The sequence below is a fragment of the Crocodylus siamensis genome, chromosome 3, assembly GCF_052110815.1.
Source record: "Crocodylus siamensis isolate JL-2025a chromosome 3, ASM5211081v1, whole genome shotgun sequence".
NCBI classification, from domain to species: domain Eukaryota; kingdom Metazoa; phylum Chordata; order Crocodylia; family Crocodylidae; genus Crocodylus; species Crocodylus siamensis.
Genome location: NC_143397.1, coordinates 248,240,948 through 248,254,972, shown reverse-complemented (window position 1 = coordinate 248,254,972; position 14,025 = coordinate 248,240,948). Strand labels below are relative to the sequence as shown.

Here is a 14,025-nt window from a genome sequence, read left to right as displayed (position 1 = left end):
CCCCTCCCTTCCTACAGCGGTGGGATCCAGGCACCAGACAGGTCCCCAGTCCCAGCTCCATCTGCAGCCCTGCCCTCTGCCTAACTTCAGACTATCATTCTTAACCTCTCTTTAGTCATAGATTATAGGTAAGTAGCCTTGACTTGAACAAAAATTGGATCAAGAAAATGAAATTTAAATACTATTAATGCATCTTCTATTGTCCTGAGTGCAAGAGGTTAGTGAACATGGGATTGCTCAAGAATTTGGCAGGAATATTACTAGGATTTTGTTAAAATAAAAAGGTAACAGTTCACATGTAGCATATCTTGCAACCACTTGCACAGTTTTCATTTAATAAACAAATAACTTTTGGTGTACTAGGTTTTTATATTGCTAGTTTATATTTATATGTTGTTTTCCTATCTCAGTTGAGCAGGTACCACAGTTCATGAATATGGAATACATAGGCTGCTCTGGGGTTTATGCATCAGTTCTTTTGGATTCAGAAAGATTTCTGAAATTCGTTGGGTTCATTTATATTATTTTTTTTTCTTCAAATCAATTTCCCTTCTTGTTTGTTGCTTTTGGGATATTTGCATAATGTCTTTATTTGCCAGCCGAGTTCTTTCCATTCTTCATTTTCTACCACTTCGTATGATACAGGGAAATCCTGTGCTGGAAACTTCTGACCTTTTTTATTGGCCTTCTCTTGCCACTTCTACATACAGCACACAGAATTTGAATGGGAACTTCCTTAACTGCTTTAGTAGGAAATGAAGGAAGCTGTTCTAGGAACAATTAAGTTCCCCATTGATAAATTGTACAATCTGAATACACATCCCCTTTGAGTCTTCTGCCAGCTTTGCTAACAGTCACAACCCTGTATCTGGTAGCCAAAACCCATTTTGTTTAATACCACAGAGTCCATAGTTCAGGCATTGTGAGCAGTCTGCTGTAGGGGTGGATTGGAAACCCAGTGCCTCAGGAGGAGGAAGAGTCAAGGGAAAGCAATTGCTATGCCAGCCTTCAGCATGGCATCCTGTATGAAACAGGATGTGCTCTTTGAAGACTCGTGTCAGATATTTAACAGTTATGCTCAGTCCCTTCATGAAAAGGAAGGATCCCTCTTCCCTCCTTCCTTAGGAAAAGTTTTAATAAATTGAAGAGCTATAGAATGAGAACAAAATGGTGGCTGTCCTAAAAATAAAAAGATAGACAAAATCAACAGCAATGACTACAGTATCCTGCAGTGACTAATTTGACTTCATAACAAGTGGAAGAATTGAAGAAAAGTATTTCACCTAAAAGATACACGTCAAGTAATGTCCCCTTCTTTAAAAGCCCCCATAAGGTGAAAGGAAGTTCAGTGAGTTTGCATTAAATTTTAGTGAGCCCCAGAAGTCAGTGGACTCCCGTGGACTCTCAGCTAATTCAGCTGTCCCCCAACTGACTCTCGCTCTTCTCAGACTCTATGAAGAGGGAGCATTAGGGACAGCTGTCCCCAACTCCATAACTATCACAGCTCTGCAGTTGTGCTGCTAGTAATCAGCCTCTTACCCTTAATCAAATATTTCAGCCTTTCCCCATCCAGCAAATTCTGTTAAAAGGCTCAGGCACATACGCAGCCTCTTTACCCTGAATGAATTAGCACTGCTGAGTAACAGTGCCAGTTAGCCTGCCCCCCAAGCTAATGTGGCTGTCCATATGGCGGCTAATACACCACATCTAGTTTAGAAAGCAGCCTACCCTGAGTAGTATAGTGTGCTTGAGGGCACTGCCAGAGACCCCAAATTTACCATACAGATGTGGTCTTAGAGAAATGAGATGTGATAGGGGAATATTGTCCTGCTCATACCTGAAAAGGAAGTGCCACTGCCCACCAATACAGTAATGAACCCAAATAATATAGAAGTGTAATAACAGAGGAAAATCAGTTTTTTTGAGTATACTTATCTTTGGCTGAGTTTCCTGTGAACTTTGAGGTTTCTCAATTGCATTTCCCTGTGTGGCGCATGGTGTACTTATTCTCCTTTTTCCTTGCTATGTTAAAGTGCAGAAGAACAGTGACTGACTATACAGGCAATCCCCACTTAATGCTCCTTCATTTAGTGCTATTTCGCTCTAACGCTTATTTGAAATTGATCCCTGATTTCACTTAGCACTTAGCGAGTTTCATTATAATGCTTGTAGTCACCATCTTGGGTCATTAAAAACAATTGCGGTCGCCATATTGGGTCGTCAGATACTTTTGGTTTTGCTTAACGCTCGTTTCGCTTAACACTCAGTTTTTCAAGAACCAATTAAGAGTGCTAAGTGGGGATTGCCTGCTTAGAGACCAGACAAAATGGTAAAAGACCAAAACAGTTGCAAATATTCAAAGTAAAGAGACTTAAAAATGGAGACTTAAGTTCAATAATGGCTCATTTTGTGTTTGGTCTATAAATGGGCACCTGGGTACTGCCACTGTATAAAAAATAGGTTTTTCTCTGAAAATGTATCAAGTTGCTATCAATTTAACTGCTTGGTGTACTTGTACTCTAATCCCAGTTTGGGACCGGTACTTTTCTTAGCAGCTATTGCTCTAAGCAGAGTATCCCTAATTACCAGGGAAGGCTACACACTCCAGTGTACTCTCATGCTTTGAGGTGCGTGTAGGATGAAGTAGAAGACATTAATGTTTGGCTAATCAGTGTTCAGTAGAAAGTTACCAAAATAACCCACAGGGCCTTGTGGCTGTTTCTAAAACTAATAAATTAGCAGTGGAAGAGAAAGTTGTTATATTGGCTATTGATTAAATAACTGTTGCTATAGTCCAAAAAGGCCTGGTCCTAAGATGATTGACTGGTAGTGAATTAGCTCTTAAGTGAAATTACCCAAAGGCCATCCACAAAGTTATGGAGAGAAAGAGAAAAAAAGGGCTTCAGTGGCAATGAGGAAACCATTTCAAGCTGCAAAACCTTTGGGAGGGATTTTGAAAAGTTCCTGAGTGGTTTAGGAGCAAAAGTGACTCAGAGGAGAATGCACTCTTATGTGCTTTTTGCAAATCCAACCTGTTATTTTTAATCTGCTCTTCATGGCACAGATGCTTCCTGATTTCTCCCAATTTTGGGGGTATTACTGTGGTTCATACGTTAGAGATTAAGTCAGGTGGCAGAGAACTAGTAATGAAGGTGGGTCCTAGTACCAGCCTGCCTTAACTTCCAGCCTGCTGCCAGAAAATGTTAGCAACTGTTTCATTAAGGGATAAAACAAATTGTTACAGTACTGCCTCAGTTTTACAAACAAATCTCTTTTCTTGCAACCGCATTTCCATAGTATTAGCAAGTATGTAACTATTACTTTCCATAGTATTAGCAAGTATGTAACTACATTTCAGTTGTACATAGTTATGTTCTTTTTGATGTTTGTTTGCTCTTTAGGTAATGATTCTGACGTTGACCTTGACAGGAAGGAAGATGAGCGCGAGAAAACTCCAAAGAGGCCACGGGTACCAAAAACTGAGAAAACTCTGTCAGCCAAGGAGACGGACCAGATTTCAGGAGCTAAGAATCCTATTATAAGTGTGATTTTGACAGCGCATGAAGCTATTCCAGGTAACCATAATTATTCATCATTTAATAATAGATAGGTTGTAATTCCTAAGCATTATTTAATTCTGACAGAATTTAAGAAAAAAATGATTGGAATAGGACTGACATACTCGGCATGCAAATTATTTGAAAATTATCCACACTTGGTTCTGTTTGGGCATATCCTTGCGAAAGCTTTTCACTCCTCTGATGGCCCTTTCACAGCAGGCCTCAGTTTTCTTTAATGGACTTGCATAAAAGGATTGAGAGAGCACGTTTTGGAGCCTAGATTTAATAATATCTGTATCACCAGATCCTCCAACCCCCTTGGTGCCTTCCACACATGACATGTACAGCCTGGTACTTTGGCGTTGGTGGATGGATGTGTCAGAGCCGTGCCTGTTTTGGTCCCGGGGCTGGAGCTCAAGAGAGATTACCCTGTAATATATAAGAGCACAAAATGGCTTGCAGGTTCCTGGTCCTCACTGGTGATCTGGACACCTTATGAAGGGAATCCAGGTGCTGCTCTGGAAGCAAAAATGTGCAGAGTCATATATGGTTAGGGGAATGCTCCCTAATGATGACCTGAAGGGATGAATGTTATGTTTTATATGATATTAGATAATAAGTGTATTAATTTTGAAATGAGATTCCACTAAATTCTGAAAATTTACAGAGGAATGCCGTGAGCATAGAAAGGTTGAGAACCATTAGACTAAGCAAGGGCTATGGGAATGAGAGAAGCTTGGAAAGAAAAGGAAGGGAAAACACAATGTTGATGAATTTTGAGTTTTCTTGCAATTCTCATGGTGTTTGATGTTGTTCTTTCAGGCCCAGTTGCTATCTCAAATTATTTGCATACGAATTTAAGCTTTCATTGCTTTAATCCATTTCTAGACTTGTGGATGTGGCAATATTTTAAATACCAAAAATAAGAAAAAATGAGGACGAGAACAAAGGGAAAGGGAATAGAAGAGGAGAAAAAGTCGATGTAAGGGAAAGCATAAAAAGAAAAACGAGGAAGTACTGCCAGTGTAGAAAAAAAAGGAAAGATGACTGAATAAGGAAAAAGAGAAGGAAGACGAACAAGAGACTAACTCTTACTTTAATTTTATTTCATAAACTTTAGTTCCATATTCTTATAAGGGGGTGGGGGGAAGAAAACCCATGAGTTTTCTGTATACATGCATGATATTTTGAATGACCCATCAAATATTAATATAACTTGCTTCAACTTGAAAGATGTTTACGCATAATATGCGATATATACAAAGAACTCTAATAAATTGAACGGAGTTAGGATAAAATATGATTCTCTATTTGAAGGTCTTCCCATTTATTTGATTGAGAACTAGCATTCTCATTAGCTTGAAGTTCCAAGCTATAATATATGTAATAAAAAAGAGTCATTGCCATTGGAGACGCTTATGATTTATTATCCTAATTTTCAGCATTTGGAAAACTTGGCAGGTATTAGAGGAGTGTTACCTCCATAAGAGTCACAGGAGAAGTATGTCATTTAATGAAATTATGTTTTGCTTCATTTTTCTTGCAGTACAATACATTCATTTGTCATCTCTTTGTCATCAGTTTACACTCTTTGGATATTTTGATGTTTTCTAGAAATTCTAGGGCTGCTGCTTTTTCTCATAAATGCCATTTTGTACAGTGTCATAAAGGTGGTTCTTAAAGCCTTTCTTTTCCTTTTCCTGCAGAACTCTTCTTAGGTGAAAATGATTTATGGCTGTAGACTTTTGCTGAAGAATTAAAAAAAAAATCATTTTTCCTCTGTCTGTAGTAGATCATCTGTCAAGTTTAGTTGAAAATCCCATTCAGGATGTTTAAGGACTCTCAGAACTTCAGCATTTTCATCAGGCATTAGCATTTTATACCTATGTGTCATCTAAGCCTAAAGTCTATATAAATACCCTTTTTATCCTTAATGTGCAAGGTAATACACATTTTATTAATTACAAAAATTGAGAAGACCTTGTTTTAGTCAGTTCTATTCCTAATATTGAGAAATTTATACTCTATGGGTATGCCTCTTTAATGAGAAATGCTTTTTGTAAATATATTTGGTTTAAAATAAATATCTGTTCTTCATTATGGAGATGAGGCTTAAGCACAGTGCTTTATAAAGGATCGACCAACCTGTTCCCTGAGTGCTAGGGCTGTGCAAAACTTCACTGTTTTGTTTCGAAGCTGTTTCAGCGCATTTCGAAATTAAACAGCGAAATGGAAACAAAACAAAAAGCATTGAAACAGCTCCGCTAGCCTCAGTCTGGCAGCAGGAGGTAGAGCACAGCGCCAGCACTCTCCGCCTCCCACTGCTGGGCTGCGCTTCATGGGGCTGGCAGAGCCAATTGGAGTGCAGTGCTGGCTCTGCCCACCTCCTGTCCGGCAACCCCCGTGGAGCTCAGCCCGGTACCGGGAGGTGGAGCGCAGACATGGCTTTGTGCGCCTGTTGCCGCTAGGCTGTGCTCTGAGTGGCTCTACCAGCCCCATAGAGCTCAGTGCCGGCTCTGTCCAACTCCCACCACCAGGCTGAGCTTCATGGGGCTGGCGGAGCCAATCAGAGCACATCCTGGCGGCGAGAAGTGGGCAGAGATGGGGCTGTGCTTTTGCCTCCCAGTGCTGGGCTGAGATCCATGGAGCCCAGTGCTGGGCTCAGGCTGCACCCAGTGGCAGTCTCAGGTGGCAGTGGCAGCCTCCTGTCAGCCAGTGCAGATCCGGGGGCCTGCGTCCCCGGGAGGAGTCTAGCATAGCTCCGCAGCCCTTCCAGGGGGCTGTACCTATGAGTGAAACATCAAAATGAGTGGAAATAGCAAAAGATTTAAACAAAATGGGACAGTGCTTTGAAATGAAACAATGAAATGAAACACTGTCCCTTTGAAACGGTGAAACAGACATCGAAACAAAGTGATGGTGTTTCACACGGCCCTAAGTGCCAAAAGTGCCACAAGCATCCTATGTGTATGGCATAAAGCTAATCAGGAAGAGGACCAAATTTCAACTGCCATAACAAAAGTGTTTGTGCCATGGCCCCTGTCAGATTCCAACAAATCTGCAAATTCTGCTTAATAAATTGTCATCATCAATTTCCAACCTGGAAAAACATCTAGTTTATGACAAGGACACCAGAAGAAGGGAGAAGACAGGGAGCACAGGGTAGGGAGCAGAAAGCAAAGCATCTGATCAGGTTGTGGGAGAGGATTAGGGTACTACTCTGGAACAATGTGGGCCTAATTTGTGGCATGTGTACCAAAAAGTTGGCCCCTACTGCTTTTTATCTCATGCAGTGGTAAAACTAATCTTTCACAGATCCCATTGTACAAACAGAACTAGTTGATTTAAACTTTCCAGTAAAAACAGACAAAAAAGATTGTTTTTTTTTTTTCTCTTAAAACAGGTTTAGAGCACAAGAGGTAATAGATTAGTAGCCTTAGGGTCTTGGAAGCTTGTATAAATCCACAGAATACTTAGCTAAATTATGTTATTTTGTGAAAGGGATAGTTCATACGTTATTATGTGATCTCTTTTTTATTTATATTTATTTTTATTTTATAAAGAATATAAAGGGAATATAAATGTATTTTAAAAAAAAGAAAAGTTTCTTCCTAGAGATGCATGGATGCATTAGTCCCATATCAGTTCAGCACCGATTATAAGGAAAATTGAGAGTATCGGCATCAGCTTTTTTTGGGTCACATGGCTGATAAATTCAGTGTGCATGTGCGCAGCCACAGCATAAGCGCAGTCCAGCAGCTTGAAGACCATCATTGGGCTGGTAAATCTGTTGTGGGAGTAGAGTGGGGAGGGGAGAAGAGGGGGGGAGGGAAGATCAAGGCCCCTGCAGTGAGGGAGGGAGTGGGGCAAGGGCTGGGGCAGGGCGTGGGACGGAGCTGTGACTTGACTTGTCCAGGAGGTGCGAGGAGGGGAGCGGCTCTCACTGCTGCATGCACCCTGGGGTGCATGGAGGGAGTGTACCTCCAGATCCGCATGCGGGATGAGGGTGGGCTGCAGGCTGGGGCTGGGGCAATACCAGGCTTTTCCCAGTAGTGGGGTTTGGCTGGGCTGGGCTAGGCTGTGCTTGGGGCGGGCAGCAGCAGTGCTGTGATGAAGGATAAGGCAAATTTCCGGGTGGCTGAAGCCCTCCCCCTCCTCCCATAGCTGCCCCTCCCAGTGCCGCCATCACCCACCCTGAATACAGTGTAGCCCAGCCCCCAGCTGGGAAGAGCCTGGTGCCACCCCGGCCCCAGCCTACAGTGGCAGCCTGCCTTCACCCCATTCACAGATCCGAGGCCACATGCTCCCCATGTACTCCTGGGGTGCAAGAAGCAGTGGGAGCTACCCCCTCTCTGCTTCCCCTGGATGAGTCGCTCACAGCTCTGTCTTGTTCCCTGTCCTACCCCAGCTCCACTCCGTCACCACAGGGGCCTCAATCTGCACCCCACTATGCCCTTTCCCCCTCTCCCGCACCCCTTTCCCCACAACAGACTTATCAGCCTGACGCTGGTCTCCATACTGCCGGGCTACATATCGGCTATCAGAACAGTATCAGACTACATGGCTTATTAAAAAAATTGGCCATTGGTATTGGCCCAAAAAATCTCTACCGGTGCACCCCTACTTCTTCATAGTCATTTACTTGAGTTTATGTGACACGGCCATTTAACTGTTTAATCTCCTTTATTGTATCACTTGCCAAATTTCTTCACATTTCATTTCATGTGTGTTCTTTCTTCCATCACAAAAAGTTTCAGTTTACTTTTTCCATTCTCAGCTAGCATCTGTTGCTGTACTTGGAAATGTGATCAAGTGCTGATGTAATCTCTAGAAGAAAAAAATACCTCCAAAAGGCTTGCCGTAGCCAGTTGTGTGTGAAGTAGCTTGTCTCAGTTAAGCTATTTTATATCTAAGATCTACACAAAGGGTGCATCTACACATGCATTTACTTCAGCTTAGATTTACTATGCAGTAAACTACTGTACAAGATGTGTTTTTGGGTAGGTGTCCACACATATGGGCATTGTTCCTAAGAATCATAGAATCAGTGAGTTGGAAGGGACCTATACAGATCATCTAGTTTGACCCCCTGCCATGGGCAGGAAGGAGCATTGGGGGTGGGAGGGGTCATAAGACCCCAGCCAGGTGCCTATCCAGTCTCCTCTCGAAGATTTCGAGGGAAAGTGAGAGCACCACCTCTCTGGGAAACCTGTTCCAGGCTCTGGCCACCCTTACAGTGAAGTAGTTCTTCCTAATATCTAACCTAAACCTCTCCTCTCTCAGCTTGTGGCCATTGTTCCTGGTGACTCCAAGGGGGGCCCTGGTGAACAGACTTTCCCTGAGTCCCTGCTGCTGGCCCCTGATAAGGTTGTAGGCAGCCACAAGTTCCCCCCTCAGTCTCCTCTTGCGGAGACTGAAGAGATTCAGGTCCCTCAGCTTCTCCTCATAGGGCTGGCCACGGAGGCCCCAACCATACGAGTGGCCCTCCTCTGGACCCTCTCCAGGTTTCCCACGTCCCTCTTGAAGTGCGGCGCCCAGAACTGGACACAGGACTCCAGCTGCGGCCTGACCAGCACCGCATAGATGGGGAGCAAGACCTCTCTGGACCTGTTAGTGATGTCCCTGTTGATGCAGGACAGGGTGCGGTTGGCTCTGCCTATTGCTTCGTCACATTGGCGACTCATTCATCCTGGAGTCAATCCTGACTCCACGATCCCTCTCTACCTCTGTGCTGCCAAGTGGGGCAGCCCCTAACGTATAACCATAATGCTGGTTCCCTCTCCCCAGGTGCAGCACCCTGCACTTTGTCCTTCTTGAACCGCATCCTGTTCATATCCACCCACTTCTCCAACCTATCCAGGTCTGCCTGGATGCGGCCCCTGCCTGCTGGTGTATTCACTTTACCCCACAGCTTGGTGTCATCAGCGAACTTGAACAGGGTGCTCTCCACCCCTCGTCCAGGTCGCTGATGAAGATGTTGAACAGCACCGGCCCAAGGACTGAGCGCTGGGGGACTCCGCTGTCCACACCCTCCCAGGTTGACATCGCCCCGTTCACCACCACCCTCTGGGTGCGCCCCTGGAGCCAGTTTGCCACCCATGTGACCGTGCATTTGTCAATGCCACAGTCCCTCAGCTTGCCCACCAGAATCCTAGTTCCCTACAGCCGTGCAGTGCACCCCTGTGACCACCAGGGGGAGCTCCAGGCTCCTCCTGGGTGCTAGCTGAGAGAACTGGGCCAGGAGACAGCTGTCTCCTGGTCTTGGGGGGGGCTGCCTGCTGCAGGGGTGGGAACAATGTCTCCTTGCCCTGGCAGCAGGGAGCTTCTGGCCCTGGCTCCCTGATCGGTGGCACAGAGCTTGGAAAGAGCTGCAGTTGTGTGGCAAGTCCTAGCCCCCTGCCACGGCTGGCGGGGCAGTATAACACGGGGCTGTCTTATGGCCAGTCCAGTCATTGGCCTGCCCACCTGTGTGGGGCAGTCTGCCCATTGCCTTGCTTTGTTGTAGCTTAATTAGTTGTTTATAGGGGGGAGGCTTCCCATTTACTGTGCAATGCCATGGACGTAGTACACGGCTCTGTACCGTCCCTACTCTGTGTCCCATGCCTCGCAGAAGGCATCACTATATGGTTAATTTTCGAACCTCACCTGGAACCCTTCTCCTCAGGTGGTCTACTCCCCACCCTCATTGGGGTGCTGCAAAGCTCCCCAAGTCCTTTTTCCTCTTGGCAGTGGCCCCCTCTGGGATCTTTGGCTGCACAAGCCCTGGCCTCGCCTCTAAGCCAGTAAGAACTCCAGGGCCCTGGCTCCTGGCATCGCTTGTGGTTGGTACTCTGGCCCTTTGACTGTTCTGGTCCTATCCCCAGCATTGACTAGTCGAGGTTCCTCTGCTTAGGTTGAGCCACTCACCTCACTCTCCCATACGGGTGCTCCTTGGTGCCCCTCCAAACACAGCTTACTCAATCGCTAAGGTCAGCCTGTATGCAGTCCTTCAGGCCTGCCCCTGCGGACCCTACTGTACATGGCCTACACACACATGCCCTCTCACTAGCGCTAAAAAACGAGGACAGTTGTGGGGGGCAGAGGAGGAGGGGAGGAGAGAGAAAGCGGTATATGATTGGGGCGGGGACGGTGATCTGCCCGTGCCCTGGCTTTTGCCCCTCATTCCTAAGCCCCTGCCTCCCAGCCCTGCTATTGTCCCATGCTCCCAACCCAGAGGCTCCCTGACCTCCCCCACCCCACATACGCACTGTGTGTGTCTTACTTGGGAGCCCGCATACAGAGCACGTGACCTCAAACAGCCAATCACCTTGCCCACTGCTCTCAGCCCCAAGCGGCCAAGCTTGCTAGCACCCGGGAAAGCAGGCAAAGCAAAAACCTGGACATTTGCTTGTATTTTAAAAACCCTCCCAGGCACAAGGACAGGGGCCAAAAGTGAGGACGTGTCCAGGAAAACCTGAACATATGGTAACCCTACACCATCCAACCCCAGCAGGGTATAGTTCTAGGTCATGACTCAGGACCAGGAACCTCCTTCATCCCCATAGCTCCTGTCCTTGACTTCCAGGTGTTCTGGGAGCACCAGTACTCCAGCCAGGCAAGGTTACTCCTGCGGCATCCCTACAGCAACTGCCTGCTCAGCTCTGAGGGTCTGTGGTTATAGTGCGGCTGCTCAGCCCCATCCTCCAATCCAGGAGCCCTCCTGCGGTCGTGTGACCACCTCATCAGGCTGCTCTGCACCTGCCTGCTGCTGTATAGCCTGTTCAAACCTCTTGAAGTGGCAAGTACCAAAGGTGCCCTGCCACAGGCAGCTAGCAGCTAGATTGCTGCTAACTGCCGCACTGGCAGATTGGGACGAGGGCTGGAACCGGTCCCATCCTTGTAGCTCTTTCTAAGCCCTGTGCCTCAATCTGGGGCACAGGGCTGGGACCTGTCTCTGACCACAACAGTTCCTCGCCACCCTGGGCTGCACAGGGAAGTCTGCATGTGCAGCCTGGAGCTGGCTGGGGACTGCTGAAAACAAGACGGTCCCCAGCCATCTCCAGGCTGTATGTGCTTCTCTGTGTAGCTCTGTGTTGTTATTAAGGCTGCAAAGCTAAGTACTTAAATTGGGAAATGCCAAAATGATAGTTGTCTGTGCAATGTTATACTCTTCTATGTGTGCATGTATACAGTCTTTAATTGCATGATCCTATGCTATTTTTTTCCTAAACACATGGTGAGTGCTCATTTAATGAGCAGCTTTTCTAGATCTTGCTTTCTTTTTGTGGCTCCAAGTCAAACCCATGTTTTACTAACTGTACAGGTGGCATGCTTTACTCTGAAGGCAGAATCTTAATTTCTTCTTGAGCTTTTCTGTGGTGCTCCTGACTACAGTGTGATTGCTTCACAAATATTAATCTTCACATCATCCCAGTGAAGTGAGGATATTGTTGTATGCCTGTTTTATAGGTTGGCAGCTGAGGCATAAGGATTAAGATTTAAAGAATTATCCACTCATTTTGGGTGGGTATTTTGAGACGCACAGGACCTGATATTTTGAGCAGTTAGCATCCTATTGCTATTATTTATTCAGAGCACCGCTTCTTGTGGATTCAGTCATAGCTGTGATTGCTCAGCATTTCTAGAAATCAAACCCTGGGACTACAAGTCAGGCACTCAGGAAATAAGGACCATAGTGATTTCCCTGACTGGATTTCCAGTCTTTTCCTGACCTCCCACTCCTTAGCAGCTACTTTACCTCCTTCCCACCAGCTTTTTCACCTCCTGCTTGTGGGTTGTCAATACTAGAGCTATTGAGAGGAAAGGTGAAACAGGCTTTAATTCTAGTACCTGGTCTAACCCTGGCTTGGAGGACCAATTACCAAAAAAGTACAACTTTTTCTCCAGTAGTTCTGGGCTGGAGCATTCTTTCATTGTGTGGGGCTGGTGCATGTGCAGGCCTGTTGCAAGGAAGAGCTGTGAGAGGACAGACCGTGTTTTGGTTGGTCTGGGAATATTGCTCTTCACATTCTGTTTAGCACTAAAAACTAGGAGGGAAAGAATATGCTTAAAGAAGGTAGAAACTTGGAGATGTCAGCTGCTAATATTGAAGTCTTTACTGAGCATGTGCAAGAAGCAGCCCTTACCCACACCCCTACCCTTCCAAGGTAACCAACACCTCCATTACTGACAATCCCATCGTGTGTCCCCACTCAGTTAAAGATCTTCAGATTGTGAAGCACATGAAATGCTTGGATTCACTGTCAAGTTCACAAAAAGCGAGGATACTTTACCAACCCACCCCATACCCAACCATCTGCTCTTCCACATACTATAATTAGAAAGGAGTCCTTGTATAATGTTGAACATTTCCCTTACCTGGGCAGCCAACTTCCCCAAAAAGTAATCAAGGACAATGATACTCAGCACCCCATAAAATTTGGGAATGCTGCCTTTGGATGACTCCAAAACTGTCTTCAGTGGTCGTGGCATCAGAACCCAAATCAAACTTGTGAGTACCAGGCAGTTGTCATCCCTGCCCTGTGGTATGGGAGTGAAACTTGGACAGTATATTGGAAACACTTTAAAGGCTTTGAAACGTTACCATCAGCAACGTCTTTGAAAAATTCTCCATGTCATCTGGAAGGACGGAAGCATGAATGTCAGCATTCTGGTGCAAGTAAACACCACCACCATGAAGCCAAATTTATATGGCAGCAGCTCTGTTGGACAGGGCATGTCATAAGGATGCCTGACAACTTGGTTCTCAAAGCAGGTCCTATACTCCGAACTCATCAGTGCTCAGCACTCTAGGGTGGGCAAAAGAAGCAATTCAAGGACAGCTTGAATCTCTTATCTGAAGAAATGTGTAATTAACATCAATATCTGGGAGGTTCGAAAACTGAATTGTTCCAAATAACATGATGTATGACAAAGCATTGACAATTTTGAACAAATGGAGGCTATGTACACGGATAGACAAATGAGACAAAGGAAAGATCTATGACCTGAAGTCACCAAGATCTATTCCTCCCAGCTTCCCGGACCTATTTGCCATTGGACATGCAGATCTCCGCTTGGCCTCCTCAATCATCTGTGAACTCATCAATTACTTCCTTATTTACTGAAAGGCTGTCATCCTCGTATTGAGTAATAGTCTATGATAACAGCAAGCAGCACCTTCTCTGTCCCCGCAACAAAGTTTTACAGTTTGGTTAAATACGGGTGGGTTTTCCTAGAGACAGAGGAAGTCTCGTCCCAGCACAATGGCCAGGCCCTTCTCAGATTCCAGGTCTGTGTTCCAAGGTATGGGGGTGCTATGGAGACTTTTCCTTTGGTCAGCTAGAATTTTAAATAATGGATAAAATATGATGCATTTCCCAATCTCATTCTTGAAATTGACTAAAATGTTGTCTGAAATTTTCTAAAAATTTGAGCCTGAAGCACTTTCTCAGTATCTGAAATTTCAGTTTGAATGGGTAAATTT

At 45.3% G+C, this 14,025-nt stretch overlaps 1 protein-coding gene across 4 annotated transcripts in view; it reads left to right on the top strand.

Annotated features, from left to right (window-relative positions):
* ZFAT (zinc finger and AT-hook domain containing) overlaps positions 1-14,025 on the top strand; it is a 272,893-nt gene that overhangs the window by 160,911 nt on the left and 97,957 nt on the right. For all 4 annotated transcript variants that reach the window (XM_090040693.1, XM_090040692.1, XM_090040691.1 and 1 more), the window contains one exon: positions 3,402-3,575. In XM_090040693.1, coding sequence (XP_089896819.1) covers positions 3,402-3,575 — 174 coding nt within the window. The remainder of the gene's footprint in view (positions 1-3,401; positions 3,576-14,025) is intronic.